This window comes from Chionomys nivalis, chromosome 2, assembly GCF_950005125.1.
Source record: "Chionomys nivalis chromosome 2, mChiNiv1.1, whole genome shotgun sequence".
Classification (NCBI taxonomy): Eukaryota; Metazoa; Chordata; class Mammalia; order Rodentia; family Cricetidae; genus Chionomys; species Chionomys nivalis.
The window spans coordinates 75,612,023-75,632,315 of record NC_080087.1 but is presented as its reverse complement, the minus strand read 5'-3'; the positions used below and the strand labels follow the sequence as shown (position 1 = coordinate 75,632,315).

Genomic DNA, 20,293 nt, shown 5'->3' with positions numbered 1-20,293 from the left:
AGCTTCATGGGATCCTATTCTCTTTGGATGTAAACCTTGCTCAACCTTGACGTAGTAGGGAGGGCCTTGGACTTTCCACAGGGTGGGGTGCATGGCACTCCCTTAGTGTTGGAGGGGTGTGGGAGGGTCTGTGGAGGGAGAAAGAGGGGACTGGGAGGAGGGGAGGGAATGAGAATTGGATTGGTATTTTTTAAGTAATAAAAAAATAAACTCTTCAGGAATAATTAATTTAAAAAATATACAGGCCAAAGGGGTATGTTCCTATTATGATTTCAGTTGTACAAAACTAGATCTGGCAAAGCTGATCCAAGTAAGAAAGTTGAAATAATGGTTTTTTCTGGTTAATACTATCTAGGAGAAGATAAAAGAGGGCATCTGGGGTGTTGTAACTGTTTTATTACATATTTTGATGTGTTTTACTAAGTATATAGAAATGTAAATTATTTTAGATATACATCATTAAATGCTTATTAGAGTTTTAAAAAAGAAAAGAAAAGAAAACTTTCCCAACCTAAGGAACCTATGAAGGTACAAGAAGCTTACAGAACACCTAATAGACTGGAACAAAAAACGTCCCCTCACCATATAATAATCAAAACATAAACCATACAGAGTAAAGAAAATATTAAGAGCTGCATAGGAAAAAGGCCGAGTAACATATAAAGGCAGACCTATCAGAATTATACCTGATTTCTCAATGAAAACCATGAAAGACAGACGTTCTTGGACAGATGTGCTGAAGATACTAAGAGAACATGATACCGTCCCAGACTACTATATCAAGCACAGTGTTCAATCACCATCGATGGAGAAAACAAGAAATTCCATAACAAAACATTAACTATCCACAAACCCAAACCCAAACCCACAGAAAGTACTAGAAGGAAACTTCAACCCAAGGCATCTAATTGCACCCACAAAACACAGGCAACAGGTAACTTCACACCAGCAAACACCAAATAATGAAAACACACAAACACTACCACCAAAAAAATAACAGGAAGTAACAATAATTGGTCATTAATATTTCTTAATATCAATGGACTTGATACACCTATAAAAAGACACAGACTAGGGGATGCAAAAGCATGATCCATCCTTCTGCTGTGTACAAGAAACACACCTCAACCTCAAAGACAAAATTACCTCAAGGTACAGGAACGATTTTCCAATCAAATGGACCTAAGAAACAAGCGGGTGTAGCTATCTTAATACCTAACAAAATAGACTTCAAACTAAAATCAATCAAAAGAGACGGAGAAGGACACTTTATACTCATCACAGGAAGAATCCATCAAGATGAAATCTCAGTCTTGAACATCTATACCCAAAATAAAAGGGCACACACATATGCAAAAGAAATATTACTAAAGCTTAAATTGCACATCAAACACTAATAGTAGAAAAGTTTAACACCCTACTCTCAACAATGGACAGGTCAAACAGACAAAAACTTAACAGAGAAATAAGAAAAATAACAGATGTCATGACTCAAATGGACGTAACAGAAAACTACAGAACAGATATGGCTGATATGGACAGCTGTCCTGTCCCAATGTCTGGACCTTGTTTGCACTTAGGTATTGCTATGGCAACACTAATTTACCACATGTGATGTCACTGGAATACTGAAACAGAAAGTACAGTGACCAAATTAAGCTCACACAGATCATGGCTAGCAAATGTGAAGCACAAGCTATCTGTCTACAACTACATATCCAGTGTCTCCACCCTGGAGGCCTTCTCAGATGTCTGTGGAAGGGAATGAGCTGGTCTTCAGAGACATTAAACTTGATCATCAATAGGGAGTGGGGATTATGGTCTAGGAAATGAAAGCAAACAGACAGTTATATTTTACTCTAGAATTAATCTGCCTGCCTTTGGAGAATTTCTGCAGAATTTCCAGGCCCCCAAGCAAACATACCAGACAGGAAATCATGTGTTTCCTTGTGTGTCATAATGACTAATACTGGAAGGTTAAACACATGTCTTTATTTGTCCCTTCAAGTAGATACTGTATCTAGCACAGGGACTTTCTGTTGAAGAAGTCTCATATTTAAAGCCACTTTAGCATCTGCCTATCATCTTACCCTATTGTGCTCTTTGTAGAAATAATCCTTGCAGTGACTGGCTTTTAGATCACAGGATTTAGTAACAATTGTCTCATATGGACTAAGTAAGCATCCCAAATTTGTAGTCATGATCTGTCAAACAAAACTGTCCCTTTCAGCTAGGGTTCCAGCAAGTTCTAGCTCTCTACCTTCTACCAGTCAGATCTGCCTCTGAAAACATCCACCTGGAATGGCTGGAGTTATGTCTCAGTGGTTTAAAACAATGATTGCATTAAGTGTCTTTTGGCCATTTGAACTTCTTCTGTAGAGAATTTTCAGTTCAGTTCAGTGCCCCATTTTTCAATTGGGTTAATTAGCATGTTAAAGTCTAGTTTCTTGAGTTCTTTATATATTTTGGAGATGAGTCCTTTGTCTGTTGCAGGGTTGATGAAGATCTTCTCCCAGTCAGTAGGTTGTTTTTTTGTCTTAGTGACAGTGTCCTTTGCTTTACAGAAGCTTCTCAGTTTTAGGAGGTCCCATTTATTCAATGTTGCCCTTAATGTCTGTGCTACTAGAGTTATACGTAGGAAGCGATCTCCTGTGCCCATATGTTGTAGAGTACTTCCTACTTTCTCTTCTAACAGGTTCAGTGTGTTCAGATTGATATGAGGTCTTTGATCCATTTGGACTTGAGTTTTGTGCATGGTGATAGATATGGATCTATTTTCATTCTTTTACATGTTAACATCCAGTTATGCCAGTGGTAGAACTGTCATTTTTAATATGTTGATCCTCCCAATCCAAGAGCAAGGGAGATCCTTCCATTTTCTGGTATCCTCTTCAATTTCTTTCTTCAATGCCTTAAAGTTCTTGTCAAATACATCTTTCACTTCCTTGGTTAGAGTTACCCCAAGATATTTTATGCTATTTGTGGCTATGGTGAAAGGTGATACTTCTCTGATTTCCCTCTCTGGTTCCTTATCCTTGTGTATATGAGGGCAACTGAATTTTTGGAGTTGATCTTGTATCCTGCCACTATTGTTAGGAGCCTTTACTGAGATCATCCTTGATTCCTGGGAGGTTCAACAGTACCAGGTTTCTCCCTAACACCATAATGGTCCCCTCTATCAAGATATCGCTTTCATTGCTCTCCCTTGTTTTCCTTCCCCCAAATCAACCATGTTGATCCTTCATGTTCACATTCCTCATCCCCTCCTCTCTATTGTCTATGCCCAGTTTGCCCAGCAGATTTCATATCTCCCATCCCAGGGGAATACATGATTGCCTTTTATGGTCCTTGCTGTTATCTAGTTTCCATGGGACTTTGCTTTGTATCTAATATCCACTTATGAATGAGCACATACTCTTTTAATCTTTCTGGGCCTCACTCAGGATGTTTTGTTCTACTTCTATCCATTTGCCTTCAAAGTTCTTGATGTCACTGCTATTTACCACTGAATAAAGCACCATTGTATGAATGTACCACAATTTCTTTATCCATTCTTCAGTTAATGGACATCTAGGTTATTGTCAGTTTCTGGCTATTATTTATTATTATTATTATTATTAAACTCTACATTTTCTCTGCTCCCCTCCCTATCTCTCCTCATTCAACCCTCTTTCAAGGTCCCCATGCTCCCAATTTACTCAGGAGATCTTGACTTTTTCTACTTCCGATGTAGACTAGATCTATGTATGTCTCTCTTAGGGCCCTCATTGTTGTCTAGGTTCTCTGGGTTTGTGATTTGTGGGCTGGTTTTCTTTGCTTTATGCTTATAAACCACTTATGAGTGAGTACATGTGATAATTCTCTTTCTGTATCTTGGTTACCTCATCCAAAATGATGTTTTCTAGCTCCATCCATTTGCCTGCAAAATCCAAGATGTCATTATTTTTTTCTGCTGTGTCGTACTCCAATGTGTAAATGTGCCACATTTTCCTTATCCATTCATCAGTCAAAGGGCATTAAGGTTGTTTCCAATTTCCAGTTATGAAAAACAATGCTACTATGAACATAACTGAGCACATGTCTTTGTGGCAGGATTGAGCAGCCATTGGATCTTGAGGAAAGTTGTTTCCTAATTTTCTGAGAAACCGCTACACTGACAGGGTCTGTACCAGCTTGCATTCCCACCAGCAATGCAAGAGTGTCCCTTTACCTCACAACCTCTCCAGCATAAGTTGTCATTAGTATTTTTGATCTTGGCCATTCTTACAGGTGTTATATAGAATCTCAGAGTTGTTTTGATTTACATTTCTCTGAAAACTAAGGATGGTTGAACATTTCCTTAAGTGTCTTTCAATCATTTTAGATTCCTCTGTTGAGAGTTCACCACTGAGGTCTGTGTTCCATTTTTTATTGGATTATTTGTTCTTTTGATGACCAATTTCTTGAATTCTTTGTATATTTTTGAGATGTGTCCTCTGTCTGATGTGGGGTTAGTGAAGGTCTTATCCCATTCAGTAGGCTATCGTTTTGTCTTGTTTACGTGTCCTTTTATTTACAAAAGCTTTTCAGTTTCAAGTTCCATTTATTAATTATTTCTCCCAGGGTTTGTGCTGCTGGGCTTATATTTAGTAAGTGGTCTCCTGTGCCAATGCATTCAATATACTTCCTGTTTTCTCTTCTTTAAGGTTCAGGGTGGCTGGTTTTATGTTGAGGTATTTGATCCATTTGGACCTGAATTTTATGCATGATGATAGATATGGGTCTATTTTCATTCTTCTATATGTTGATATCCAGTTATGCCAGCACCATTTGTAAAATATGCTTTCTTTTCTCCATTTGATATTATTTTGCTTCTTTGTAAAAAAAAATTAGGTCTTTGAAGGTGTTTGGATTAATATCTGGGTCCCCAATTAAATTCTTCATCCTCCTGTCTGTTTTTATGCCAGTAAGAGGCTGTTTTCAGTATTGTAGCTCTGTAGTAGAGTTTGAAGTCAGGAGTTGTTATGCCTCCAGAAATTCTTTTATTTTACAGGATTGTTTTGCCTATCCAGGGTTTTTTGCTTTTCCATATGAAGTTGAGTACTGTTCTTATAAGGTCTATAGAAGAATTTTGCTTAGATTTTGATAGGCATTGCATTGAATTTGTAGATTGCTTTTGGTAAGATTGCCATTTTTATTAAGTTGATTCAACCTACCCAAGAGCATAGGAGACCTTTCTACTTTTTGGTGTCTTATTCAATTTCTTTCTTTAAAGGTTTAAAGTTCTTGTCATTAAAGTCTTCTACTTCTTTGGTTAGAGTTACCCTGAGATATTTTATGCTATCTGTGGCTATTGTGAAGGGTGATGTTTCTCTGATTAATTCCTTTCTCAGCTCTTTTATCATATGAGTACAAGAGGGTTGTGGATTTTTTTTAGGTAATCTCCTATCCTGTTACATTACAGAAAGTGTTTATGAATTGTAGAAATTCTTTGGTAGAATTTTTGGGGTTGCTTATGTAAACTATCATATTATCAGCAAATAGTGAGAGTTTGACTTTTTTTCTCATTCATATCCCTTTGATCTCCTTTTGGTGGCTAATTGCTCCATTTAAGTCCTCAAGGACTATATTGAATAGATATGGAGAGAGTGGACAACCTTGTCTTGTTCCTAATTTCAGTTGGATCGCTGGGAGTTTCTCTCCATTGAGTTGGATGTTGGCTGTTGGCTTGCTGTATATTGCCTTTATTATGCTTAGGTATGTTCCTTGTATCCCTTCTCCCTCCAAGACCTTTATCATGAAGGGATCTTGTATTTTGTCGAAAGCTTTTTTGGCATCAATGAGATCATCATATGGTTTTTATTTTTCAGTTTGTTTATATGGTGGATTACATTGACAACGCTACTGTATCCTATCATAGGCCAAGGCAGATTCTTTATTCTATAACCAATTGTATTCACAGCATACAGATGTGAATCCCACATCACCTCCTCTTTTCTATTTAAATAAAAAGGAAGGTTTTAACTTTATCTTAGTTTAACCCATTTCTATTAATCTGTGTATCACCATGTGACTGTGGCTAACCAGCAAGTTTCTAAACAGCGACCATCTCAGGCAGAAGATCCATGTCTTCTCTGACTCTGCCCTTCTTCCTCCCAGCATTCAGTTCTGTCTTTTCCACCTACCTAAGTTCTGCCCTATCAACTAGGCCAAGGCAGTTTCTTTATTCATTATCCTATGAAAGCAACACACAAACAGATGGAACTCCTACACCATTTCCCTTTTTCTATTTAAACAAAAAGGAAGGCTTTAACTTTAACATAGTAAAATTATATATAACAAAACAGGTATCAAACAAAAACTACAGTTACAGTATTTATATCTACTTTATCTTTTATCATAGCTAAGGAAAACTATAACTATAAATTCTTCAACTCCATCAAAGACCCCAGAAGGATATAATATTACCTAAGTAAACAGGATGTGCATTATAAGCAACTTCCAAAACTTAGAATTGACAGAGACATCTCGCTGCCTGGACATTTACCCAAAGTTCTTCTGTACCGTTGGGGCATCCATTTTTTATCTTCAGGCCCATAGTATCCAGCAGATTTTTCCATGAAGCAGGAAATTTGAAAGACAGTTCCACCTATATTGACAGTTTTCAGTTACTTTTCTTCTCTGTCCTGCAGAATTTCCCACAGACTCTTTCATGCCTTGCCCTCTCTTATGATTGGAGGGTGTGGGGTAGGAAGGTGTGTAAAGGAAATTGGAGGAGGGGCGGAAGTGGGAATTTTTATTGGTTTTTTTAAAAAATCTAATAAAAAATATCCCCAATCAAGATTATAGCTATTTTCCTTGGAAGTTCTGAGAATTGGACAATTATAGTGGTAAGTCATATACCTCAAATGGTTAAAACAATAAGTGCTATGTTATGTTATACAAAAAATAAAAATAAAGACTTTGTTTTATTTTTGAATAATTTACTTCTTTTTGTAACTCTCGTACAATTTTTCTTCTTTCTCCCAAGCCTATGTGAATTTATCCAACACTGTGACCTATTTACGGGTCTTTTTCCATCTGGATTTGTTTTATTGCATATTTGTAATCCTTTTCTAATCAAAATCACTTTTTTAATGCTAAGCTGGCATGGCTAGAGTCAACTGGGCCCTCAATGTTTGCTCCACCCAATTCAGCATGGTGGAGGCATGTTCAACACCTCTGCAAGCCACACACATCACCCCAATTTCATGTATGCAGTGGGTCTATGTCGAACCATTAAGCAATTTGTAGCATACTGCTCACAGACCCCACTTAAATGTTCCATAGCTACCCCCAAAAGACTTAGAGCCATTTATGCTGGCAAATCAAGAAGCCACTGTTTTGAAAATGCTGCTACCACTGAATCAGAATACCTTCTCTTAAAAGAATTATAAATCTGCTTGCTTCTAGAAAAGAGAGCCCACCCAAGAAAACGCTTAACTTTGTTTTTGGTTGGTTTTTTTTTTTTTTTTTTTTTGTCTATAATTGCTTTTTAAACTTTCTCAGTTTTATGTGGATTTAGTCATGACATGGGCACACCAATTTGTTGTAGGAGGCTGCTAGTTCATCTCCAGACTCACAAAATAATCACACAGAAACTATATTTTTAAATCACTGTTTGACCTATTAGCTCTGACTTCTTATTGGCTAGTTCTTGCATCTTAATTTAACCCATTTCTATAAATCTGTGTATAGCCACATGGCTGTGACTTACCGGGTAAAGTTTCATCTGGAATTTGTCTCCTATGGGTAACATGGTTATCCTGACTCCATCTTCTTTCTCCCAGCATTCAGTTTAATTTTCCCAGCCTAGCTCTACTATATCCCGTCACAAGCCAAGGAAGATTTTTTATTCATTAACCAATCATATTGACAGCATACAGAGGGGACTCCCACATCATGGAAATCATGGATCTTTTGTATTCTTCTACAGTCCGCTCTCGAGTTATGCCAAGACCATTTTCTGAATATATTTGCTTTCTTCTGTTGTATAATTTTGACTCTTTGTCAAAAATTAGGTGTTAAGAGGTGTGTGGGTTTCTTTTATGGTGTAGACCAGGCATGAATCAGTGACTTCTGAGGTAGTAGGGCTTAGGAAATTACAGCTCTTAGTTGAGTTTCCCTTCTCTTATCCATCATCAATGCAAGTTCTCATTTTTGTGTTAGGACACAAGTCTTCAGCTTTAGGCCAGATACCCACAACTTTAATCAGACCACAACTCCTGCAGCTCACTCTAGGGCAGAGTGTAGAAACTGTCTGTGCTTTGATCTGACTAATCAATTTACAGTATCTGGCTACTCCATACTCCTTTTCACTTACACTACACTGAACTACATCATATGGTATAAAACACCCCACCACTCCTGAAGGATGATAAAATATAAGACCTTTCTTTTCTGCTGGGCATCAAGAAAATACTGATCCAGGATGTTGCCAAGAAATGGAGGGGATTATTAGAAGAGGCTCCTCAACCTCCCATCATTATCACTCTCTTAGTAGCTATTTCTCATTCTCTCACTCTCCCTATCTCTCTCTTATGTTTACTTTTATTTTGAAAGTTTTTAAAAGTACATTTTAGAATTTCCTAATACACATTGTGCTTGAATTACATCCTTTCCACCCCACCCTCTCCTCCTCGGCATCCTCTTAGGACTTTCCACACCCTCTCAATTTCATGGGTTTTTCTTTATTTATTATTATTAAATACATATTTATGTATAAATCAATAATGATATAAATACAATTTGATAGGTCCATTTAGTATTGTCCATGTGTATATGTGTTCATCGGTGACATTGTGGGATTAGATTACTTATAATGGGTCTCATCCCTAAAGAATACTGACTCTCCCTCTCTCAGAACTCATTAACTACTGGACACCTTTATGTAGGAGTGGAAACTCTTGAGATTTCATCATGTATTCTAGAATGCCAATTGGTGTTATCATTTTTCAGGTCTATTTATGCAGCCATATGGTTGACTTTTCTTGAGTGTAGTTATCTCATAATATATAGAAGACACAATCTAACAGAAGACATCATGATCTTCTGCCTATGACAGTATTTCCAGTTCTTTTCTGGGATGTGCCAGAGCAACAGGGTTGTGCTATAGATAGATCAGGTAGGACTGAACACACCATGGTATCTATCTGGCTTAGGATTTTAATGCTGTGAAGAGACACCAAGGTCATGACAATTCTTACTAAGAAAAACATTTAATCAGGGCTGAGCTAAAGTTTCAAAGATTTAGTCTATTATCATCATAGTGAAAAGTATGGTGACATGCATGAGGGCATGGTGTTGGAGAAGGAGCTGAGAGTTCCACATCTTGCTCCACAGGAAGCTGGAGACAGTATGACACACTGGGAGTAGTTTGACCACATGATACTTCAAAGCCTGCATCCACAGTGACAAACCTTTTCCAACAAGGGTACAAACACCCTAACAAGGCCACACCTCTTAGTGATACAACTTCGTAAGGGCCGAGCATCCAAACATGTGAGTCTATGGGGAATATTCCTATACATATTACTAAGCAGCTGTTGTTCACTGTTTTTGGATTAGTCTTGGATTTCTTTGATGCCCTCTCTGCAGAAAAGGGCATTTTTAGTATAGGGCTATGTAGTAGGAGGATATTTGTTTGTTCCTGGCTACTCAACCCTGAAATAACCACACAGAAACTGTATTAATTAAGTCACTGTTTGACCTATTAGCTCTACCTTCTTATTGGCTAGCACTTACATCTTAATTTAACCCATTTCTATTAATCTGTGTATTGCCACAGGGCTGTGGCTTACTGGCAAGGTTCTGTCTAGCATCTGTCTCTGGCTTGGCTACATGATATCCCCTAACTCCGCCTTCTTTCTTCCTGCTTTCAGTTTAGATTTCCCCGCCTACCTCTATTCTTCTCTGCCAGACAAAAGACCATTTCTTTATTCATTAACCAAAAAAAGCAACAGACGTACATAAGGACGTCCCACACCATTTCCCCTTTTCTGTGTAAATAAAAAGGAAGGTTTTGCCACACCTCCTGCTGGTACAACTTCATAAGGGCCAAGCACTCAAACATGTGAGTCTATGGGGAATATTCCTACACATATCGCCAAGTAGCCATTGTTTATTGCATTTGGATTAGTTTTGCATTTCTTTGATGGCCTCTGTGCAAAAAAAAACACATTTTTAGTGTAGGGCTAGAGCTACACTTGCCTGTGGGAATAAGGATATATATTTAAAATAAACCTAGAAATTAAACTGGTTTAGGAAAGTGGTCATTATGGAAATCCTCTAGGATCTATAAAATCACTATCCATGTACAGTTGATTGTATTCCAGTACCAGTCAAGATTCCTTCCTTTTGAGCAGCCTGGAGTCCTATTAGACAGTTTTTGATTACCTTCCAGGGATAATGGTCACTCTTGAACATATAGGGTTATCTTCCATGCTGGTCATTGCTGTAGTTCATAGGAATCACAACTGAAGTGGACAATTCACTGTTTTCCTCTGTTGCCAGCTTTCATACAGTGTTCAAGTACTATAAAGTCTAGTCCTCAGAGAAGAGGTTTCTTTGTTATATCAGCATGAGCAGTGACTACATGAGCCAGCAGCAGGTCTTATGCAGGTGTATTACAGCTATTAGTTTAGTATTTTCATGAGACTCCTGACTCTGAGAGCAAGTTAGTTTCTAACCCTTGTGTCTGCTCTTGGGAAACTTTTGATCCTGTTGGGTGGCAAGGTCTAACACCAGTGTGATAATTTTGTTTTCATATCATTATATTTGATTTTGTAATTTTTTGTTATCTCTTAGGGTCCTATTCTTCTCTAAAGAGAAAAAGAAAGGGAGTGGATCCCAGTGATAGGGAGGTTGGTAGGAACTGAGAAGTGTTGAGAGAGGGGAATCTATAAACAGTGTTTATTGTATGAGAAAAGAATATATTTTCAATAAAAGGAAAAAAGTTCCTTCATCAAAGTGATTAATGGCATTTCAATATTTAATCAGATGAACTTTGTTTTTAAAGTAGTAATACTATTAACACTGGTAGTGAAATTTGAGAACTTCCTGTCAGTTTTTCAGATTGCTAAAATTCCCATGACTACTCAACAGTGATAGGGGTAATAGTAGTGTGACTTACATGAAACAGAAAAATACCCAGAAGCCCAGAACCTACAAACATGGGTACATGATGAAACATAATACAGATAACATGAATAACTCTTAAGACTGAATCAGTAAAGAAGTTTGACAAAAGTGAAAAATTTTAATGATGAAAACAGGCAAACTAAGGGTATAAGAGAGGCCAGTGCATTGGAGGCACATGTGAAAAACCACTGCCAGCTCAGTACTCACTGGGGACACAGATAACTTTCATTTTAAGGATGAATGAAACACAATACAATGATGCTGTGGCGGCCACTTTTCTTCATTATTCTCTTAGATATCCTAGACAAAACAATTACACAACACAAATAAATGAAATTTGGAAAAATAATTGTGTGTATAAAAGATCTGCAGATGGCATGAACTTATTTTTTTTAATCCTAAAGATTATACAGTATTTTCTGGAACTGGTGAACAAACACACCCATCTGAGCTCTACTACTGTAAACTAACATTGCACATAAACCAATAGATTCCCTGTTTGGTCAGATGCATAGAGAAGCTAAGTGACGAGGAAGACTCTATTTAGGACACCTGTACCTCCCTTAGAGAAAGAAATATAAAAGATTTGTGGATGGATTAGGATGGGTTAGGGTGGGAGCAAGTGGAATCTCCCTGGAAGATACAAGAGTGACCCTATAAAGACTCCGAGTACTGAGGCATAGGTAACCTGAACCACTCATCTACTGTAACCACAGGAGACTTTAACAAAGAGACTGGGACACCAATCCAGCCACAAAACATTTGACCTACAATTTGTCTATTCTGAAATATATACAGGGGTAATGTTTGAAGAGAACTTGTTGGATTGGACAACTAATAAATGATCCAAATTAAAGTCCATGCCATAAGAGGGAGACCAGACCTGACCTTGCCTAGGTTGCTAGGAAGCAGACAGAGGCTTGACAGCTCAGAAATTAACAAGAGAAACAAACACAACCGAAAAAAAATTTCAATGAAATGCTGATTAATGAACTTTTGTTATGCTAGAAGATCAGTGTCCAGCCTAATGGTCATCAGAGAGCCATCATCCCGAAAAATATGAAAACAGATGCAGAGACATACAGACAAACACTAGGCAGCGCCTGGGGAACCCAGCAGAATAGGGGAAAGATGGATCATAGGAACCAGAGAGGTCAAGGACCACAGAAACAACTGAGCAGGGCTTACAGAGGATCACAGAGACTGACGTGATAATCACAGACCCGGTATGGGTTTGAGCTAGGGCCTTAGAATATAAGTTATGGTAATGCAGATTCTTCTGGAACTCCTAAAGGTGGAAGTAAGGGACATCTCTGACACTTTTGCCTGCCTTTGGACCCTTTTCTTCCTACTGGGTTGCCTCTCTAAGCTCTGATATGAGGGATGGTGGCAAGTCTAACATAACTTGATATGCCATGTTCTGTAGATATCCCTATCATTTTTGAAGGGAAAGAGAAGAGGAGTAGATCTGGGGTAGAAGGAAAGTGGAATTTAAAAAGGAGTGACTGGAAGAGGTAACTGTGGTCAGTATGTAATAAATGAGAGGAAAATAAAAAGGAAAGAAATACATATTAACAGAAAAACACTTGTGTTCAAAATCCCACTGTGAAGGCCACTTTCAGGTTGAAAACAGTGTGATCTGCCATTATGTAAAGGATGTTACTTCTGTACATCAAACAAAATGGATCAAAGCTGTTTAGAAACCAGCAATGACCACAGTGAAAATAGACAGACCCTTCTCCTGTCACTCTTCCTCACTTCACATGGCTGGCTGGTGTGCAGGCAGCATTGGGTTTAGGTGAACTAGTGAATTGAGGAATATGTTTGATCATATGAGAGGATGTTTTTCTCAAAGAAAACAATGCATCACTTTCAGAGTATACTTAGGGCATCCAAAAGCATTAGGGCTCCCGAAATTAGTTTGCATGAATACTGAGAAATCATTATATATTTGAACCACAAGCTAAGCTTTTGAGGCTTTAGATTTTTGTTGATGTCTTTAATTTCTTTTTACGACAACATCACTAGAATTCCTGGCCTTCCCTTGTACACACATGTATCCTAGGACTATAGGCGTGAGTCACCACACTGGCTAAACCTGAGTAGTACCTAATCATTTTTACCACATATTTTTCTATATTTGTACCCATTGATTAAATAAATGTCAGCATTCTACCCTAGAATGGGAGGAGAGGTCACTCACTCATCAGGGCCAAGAGACTGGGAGACTGGTCTTCATACTGACTTGGTTGGAGACCTCACACTTGTATTCTCCAGCATCCTCACTCCTAACAGGATCTATTCTGAGTCCACACTTTGTTGGGGACAGAGTCATCCTTCCTAGGTGAGGCATACTCTGGTTATTGAAGATCCAACGGATGGAGACATCAGTGTCAGGTGAAATGCAAGTGAAGATCACAGATGTACCTCCTGTGAGTGTGCTGTCACTGATATGCACAAAGGGCTGTGTCACAGACTCTGTGAAGAAACAGAGAATACCAAATAGCAGCCATCCAGAGAATCCAAACAGGTTCTCTTTAGTTCAGACTTTATAAATCTTCCAGGGGGGACAAATTTGTAGCTGTGGTTAGACACATAGCTTGTGTTTTGGATCTGCCACCCAGGGACTGATGGACCCTGATTCAGGCACCGTTTCACTGGGATAGGACACACAATGCATGATCATTGCCATGTCCATGAGTTAAGCTTAGTTATGAGCAAAGGTCTAAGCTTGGGATGGGGGAGCTGGTGACATCAACAGCTTCTGTTACTATTTAGCTGAAAAAACAATTCCCTAGTCTGGACTCCTGAGGTGAAGAAGAAATCGGGAGTAACTACCTCTTCATTTTCTTCCCTTGGTGCCTTGAACTTCCAGTGAAGTCTCATAAACCCTTCAGAACAATAGGCTAATGGCCCAGACACCTGTCCACTGAGTCATAGGAAAAGGAGATGCACAGGTGACCGACCAAACTGCAGCTGTCATGGCAGTAGACAGCTGGCTTTACACTTTAGGACTGTAGGTCCCATGACTTGGACAGTCAGTAAAGCCTTGTTCCCTGTGAGCTCTGATGAAAATCTAGACAAACAATATCAAAAATCTCCCCAGTGTCACCTTGAGTCCAGCCTGGGGCAAAGTTGTGGAGTTGGAGCTTTCTGGTTCTCTCTGTTAGGACCCTAAGATTTAATTATCCAAAAAATGCCTGACTCCAACAGAATCTTTCTGGGACATGTGCGTGGTGAGAGCTCCAAGTGTCTGGACCGATGACATCCTGGGGCTGAGTTTACACCTTTCTTTATGAAAGTTCTGCCTATCTGTATGATAAGGCAATTGTGGGGTTCTGATCTATTACAGTTTGTCTACCCCATGTGTGTCCTGCAGTAGAGACCCAAACCCCAGTGCGGGGACACAGTGCAGTGGAGGAGAGCACAGTAACAGCCCAATCCTGACAGGTTAGTGTATGAAGTGGGATCAGACTCTTCAAGCAGTTGGAGACCATAGAAAGTCACTTACTCTTTACATAAAATTCCACATATGCTTTTTCAATTTTGGAATCTTTGTTTAAAACTGCTAGTGTGTAGATTCCTGCATCTTTCTCAGTGAGATCCTGGAGCATCAGGGATCCATTATTGTACACTATATCTCTTCTTCTGACTTCAGGCCCCCAGATGATGGAATTCGTGGCTCTCCTGTATTCTACAACTTTACGGAACGGGTTCCTATACTTTGATTTATGCCAGGAAAAGGCTTTCAGATCTTCTGGAAGATTATGAACTTGGAGAACTACGCCTTCCCCTTCAGCTACATAGCGAGGTACTGGTTGGATGATGAGTTGTGAAGAAGCGAAAGGATTGCAGAACTGAGAATGGGAAGCTGGGAAGGAAAAGAGAAAAAAGCCATCACATGGGAATCATTGTGCTTGGTGAAAAGATGGTGAACTCCATGCTGATCAGATGGAGTTATCACTCAACCTAGAGTTGGAGGTGTGTGTGTGTGTGTGTGTGTGTATCCAACTTAATAGAGAGTAGATACATGACCTCCTCTTTTCCAATAGTGCCCCTGATACCATAGTGTCCTCTGCATGGAACTGCCCCTTGGGTGTATACATGGCTGCTCCCTCACTGCCCTCAGACACTACACACACACATGTACACTGGAGACTGAGATGAATACTCTCTTGAGCTCAACAGGCCAGGATGTTTCACTTTCTAGCATTTTTCTTTGGATTACTTTGAAGCAGCACTCAACCCCTGACTTCAATAGTAGATGTGCTTGGTCTGCCAAGTATCCATTAGGTTTGGGGCTATGTGGGGCCTGGGGAGCAATCTGGTCTTCAAGGCAGGTTCAGGGCTTTAAAAACCTTGGGAACTAGGCTGCATGGTTTTATGTCAACTTGACAAAGCTACAGTCATTTGGCAAGAAAAGGTCTCAGTTGAAAACCCCACCACCAGATTGGCTGGTGGGCAAAGCTACAGGATATATTTTTAAATTTGGAATTGATGCAAAGGATTCAGACCAATACAGGCAGTTCAAGCATTGGGCAAGGAATCTTGGGTGATATAAGAGAGTTGTTGGAGCAAGCATGAAGAGCAAGCCAAATGGAAGCACTCCTCCATGGTCTCTGTACCTGGAATTTATTCATGACACTCTCAATTTGGAGATAATAAATACCCTAGTTTGACATGGATGTTCTAAAACCATTTTCCCTATCAGCCTTGAAAGGATGTAAGAGTAGAGCACTAGAGAATGCTCCCCGGTGTCACTTTAGTCCAGTCTTAGAAAGATGACAGAAGTCAGGGCTCCCTGATCTACATTCACAAGAGACTGGTCTGACTCTGACATCTTAGACAGAGTTGCTTTCCATCAATGTCTTCCTTCATGCAGATGGACTCAGAAGATGGAAGTTGAGCTGTGGCCATTTGTCTCTACCGGTGTGACCTACACTAAGTGCACAAATCTCCCCTTGGGAACTCAATATAGAGGATAAGAGCAGCTCGGCCACCCACTGCAATCCTATATGTCTAAGGCCTACCAGGAACTGAGCAATCACAGAGAATCACTTACTGTGGAAATGGAGTTGTATCTGTGCTTCTTCACTTCTCAAATCTGTTCTCAGAATAGCTAGAGTGTACAGTCCAGGATCTTTCTGAGTGACACCATGAAGCAGCAGGGATCCATCACTGTGCAACGTCTCTCTGCCGCTGTATGCAGGCCCCCACACAGTTGCTTTCCTGCCTGGTATATATCGGGCAACCTCAAGTTTCTTGGACGCAGTCATCCATTTGAACCAGGCAAGGGCTTTAATATTCTCTGGTGGATTGTGAACGAGTAGAAGAACACTGCCCCCTTCAGTGATGCAGGGTGGCACTGATTCAATAGTGGGCTGGGCAGAGGTGACATGGCGCCCACAAGTCCAAAAGATGGCTAAAAGGGAAGAGAGAGATCCAACCAAATTTGAACTTTTGGATCTGACTAAGATGAGGCCCCGTGTCCACTGCTCATCCTAGGTATGTGAGTTTTTCCCTGTCCTTCTTGGTGGAGGTAAGCACCCAATGTTGATTATTTTGGGGTCTTTCTCAAGAACACACTCTTTTGAGAACCCCGGGAGTCTAGACATAGCCTGTTATTGTTATCCTAGACTGAGTTATCCACCATCTGTCCACCTGTCTGTAAAGAGAAGTCAAATGAAGGACTGTGATCTATTGTCATTACTCTACACTGTGCATATCCTGCACTGAATACTCAAAGCACAAAATTGGGTTGCAGTGCACAGGGGAGGGAGGCACAGGCCACTCTACTGTGTGTGTCCTGTGAAATGAAATCCACCCAGAACCCAGAATTCACAGAATCACTTACTGTGCACGTGAAGGTACATGGTTGCTGTTGACACAATAAATACATGTCTATTTAAGATTCGTAGGATATAGAATCCTGTATCCTTCTTGGTAACATTTCTCAGCAGCAGGGATCCATTGCTGTACACTGTCTCTCTACCACTGTGAAAAGGCCCTGGTACACTTAAATCTTTGTCCAGGAAATACGTTCCAATTCCATGATCCATATTTTCCACGCTTTTGGACCAGACTAAAGCTTTAGAACTCTTTGGCAGACCATTGACAAGAAGAAGGACATTTTCTCCTTCAACCACTTGGGGTGGGACAGATTCAATTCTGACTTTGATGGCTGTGGGCAGTTGCCAGCATGTTAAAAGGGAGGCTGGAAGGGAGCAGAGAAAAACCATCAATGTTGAGTTTATTTGACCATCGCTCAGCTTAGATGGGGGGAAAGAAATGTGTCCATCTTTCTTGGTGAGCAACATGATGTTAATTCCCTCAGAGCCTCACACTGTATGACCAACTCCCTTAGGAATCCTCTGCTCAGGTGTCTGTCTGCCTCCCCCGTAAGTGTCCCCATAAAACTCCTCACATAGAATATTTTGTGATGCCTTTCTGAACTCCTCTGGAGAGTCCTCCCTTTCTGACTTTTTTCTCTGTCCACTTTATAATTCTAGTCAACCCAGGACTTCATCTTGCAGATACACTGATGTCAAGTCCACAAGAGTCAAGGCCTTGTGAGGATAGGGATTAGTATGGCTGTTTTGGAAACTTCATCTCCTGGGAAAGATACAGGCAACTTGAATAAAGGAAAAGAAGGAAGGAAGGAAGGAAGGAAGGAAGGAAGGAAGGAAGGAAGGAAGGAAGGAAGGAGGAATATATCCCCATGAGATTATCTACATAGTTCCCAGGTTTGGCGTTAATGACAATAATTATATTCAAGTGTGATTTAAATTATTTTAATTTACTCATGTGTATTTCTGAAGGCAGGTGTCTCCATGTATGCACGTGAAGAGTGTGCCAAAATCTGTGTAGAAACATACATTTCATTTTGCCCATGTGTGGATACATGCCACAGAACATATGTGAAGACACTTGTCTCAATGTTAGCATCTGCAGATATACACCACAGCACCTGTGTGGAGGGCAGGGAAGAGCCTTCCGGAATCTGTTCTCTCCTTCTACAATGAGGCAGCTGAGGATTAAATTCAGGTTGTCATGTCTCCACACACTCAGCCATCTCTCTGGTACACCCCTGTTTGATTTCTATTTGGACGGTCATGCTGTCATGGCTGGCAACAGCTGTATTAAAACACTGCAGACAAAGTAATTGACTGTCAATATTGAGTGCTTGAGGCTTGTCTCTTCCCCTCATCACATCTGTCTGCTCAGGCTGCTGAGCCTCAGTCCCTCATTGTACCATCTTCCCCATGACTTCAAACAGAAACCTCAAGTCTTCTCTTGGGTTCCTGCCCTCATTAGAAGACTGCAGTCTGCTTCTGAGTTTCTCTCTACCCTCACAGTCAGAGAGTGTGTACCCTTACCTGTGAACAGAAGCACCTGCCATGAGGTACACCCATTGCAGAGAAGAACAGAAGACACCTCCATCTCTCGTCTCACTGTACAGTCCTCCCTTTAGGAGAAGAGCTTCAGTTCCAGCAAGGAGCTCAGTCTCTGCTGTTCTTCTTTCCTCTGAGCTGAGTTTCCTCTCAGACAGGAACACTTCCCAGAACCCAATGGGCTGTTGGGGGTAGGTTTTGTGTCCAAGGCACTGCCTTGTCCCCTCCACTCTCAGTACTGCCCTGTATCCCTCTTGACTTCCCTTTATGTTTCTCTTCCAAGCAACACATTGAGCAACAATGCTGATAAGCATCCCCATACCCTCAGAGAACAATGGCTCTTCTGAGGGCTGATATCTGCTGTGTCCTTGCCTTAGGTCTTTTAACACCAGACTGAGCCTTTATCACAACTATGTGTCCTGTGACAAAATACCTAGCTGAGCATGCTGTCTGTCCTGTGCTCTCAATGCTCTATGAAGATGGTATTTATTTAATACCAAGAGGAAAGTGACAGATGTCTCTGAAGGCTGGAAAGAGATTAGATGTATGATAACTATGAGTGAAGATCAATTCTTTATCAATAATGTCACCAGTCAAAGTTCTGAACAAGGATAGATGGCCAGGAGCCTTTAATTACTGCTCACCTGGTATTGATTTAATTCTGGTATATAGTATCTATCTAAAAAATTGTCCATTTCTTTTACATTTTTCAATTTTGTGGCATACAGGCTTTTGTAGTAAGACCTAATGATTCTCTGAATTTCCTCAGTGTCTTTTGTTATGTCCCCCTTTTCATTTCTTATTTTGTTAATTTGAGTGTTCTCTCTCTGCTTTTTGATTAGTTTCGATCGTGGTTTGTCTATCTTATTGATTTTCTCAAAGAGTCAGCTCTTTGTTTCATTGATTCTTTGGATTGTTTTCTGTGTTTCTATTTTGTTGATTTCAACTTCAGTTTAATAATTTCCAGGCTTCTACTCCTCCTGGGTGAGTCTGCTTCTCTTTTTCCTAGGGCTTTCTGGTGTGATGTTAAGTCTCTGATGTGAGCTTTCTCCATTTTCTTTATGTGGGCACTTAGTGCTATGAACTTTCGCCTCATAGTGTCACATAGGTTTGGGTATGTTGTGTCTTTATTTTCATTGAATTCAAGGAAGACTTTAATTTCTTTCTTTATTTCTTCTATGACCCAGAAGTGGTTCAGTAGTTGATTGTTTAGTTTCCATGAGTTCATAGGCTTTCTGGGGGTGCTATTATTGGTAAGTTTTAACTTTACTCCATGGTAATACGATAAAACACAGGTGGTTACTCCATTTTTTTTAATCTGTGGATGTTTGCTTTGTGAGTATGTGATCAATTTTCAAGAAGGTTCCATGATATGCTGAGAAGAAAGTATATTCTTTCCTGTTTGGGTGAAATGTTCTATAGATCTCTGTTCAGTCCATTTGATTCACTACACCTGTTAGTTCTCTTATTTCTCTGTTAAGTTTCTGTCTGGTTGATCTGTCCATTGGTGGGAAAGAGGAGTGTTGAAATATCCTACTATTAGTGTGTGGGCTTTGATGTGTGATTTGAGTTTTAGTAATGTTGCTTTTAAATATGTGCATGCTTTTATATTAGGGGCATAGATATTTAGGATTGAGACCTCATTTTGATGAATTGTTTTTGTTTTGATTATAAAGTGTTCTTCTCCATTTCTTCTCATTGATTTTAGTTTGAAACCAATTTTGTTCGATATTAGAATAGACACA

The 20,293-nt window shown here is 39.7% G+C and overlaps 1 protein-coding gene across 1 annotated transcript in view; it reads right to left on the bottom strand.

Annotated features, from left to right (window-relative positions):
• LOC130868641 (pregnancy-specific glycoprotein 22-like) overlaps positions 1 to 18,597 on the bottom strand; it is an 86,746-nt gene extending 68,149 nt beyond the window's left edge. Inside the window, exons 1-5 of the mRNA XM_057760790.1 lie at positions 18,534 to 18,597; positions 17,012 to 17,371; positions 16,220 to 16,579; positions 14,669 to 15,028; positions 13,513 to 13,635 (exon numbers count right to left, since the gene is read on the bottom strand). Of these exons, the coding sequence (XP_057616773.1) occupies positions 13,513 to 13,635; positions 14,669 to 15,028; positions 16,220 to 16,579; positions 17,012 to 17,371; positions 18,534 to 18,597 (1,267 nt within the window). The remainder of the gene's footprint in view (positions 1 to 13,512; positions 13,636 to 14,668; positions 15,029 to 16,219; positions 16,580 to 17,011; positions 17,372 to 18,533) is intronic.
• Between the last annotated feature and the right edge of the window lie 1,696 nt (positions 18,598 to 20,293).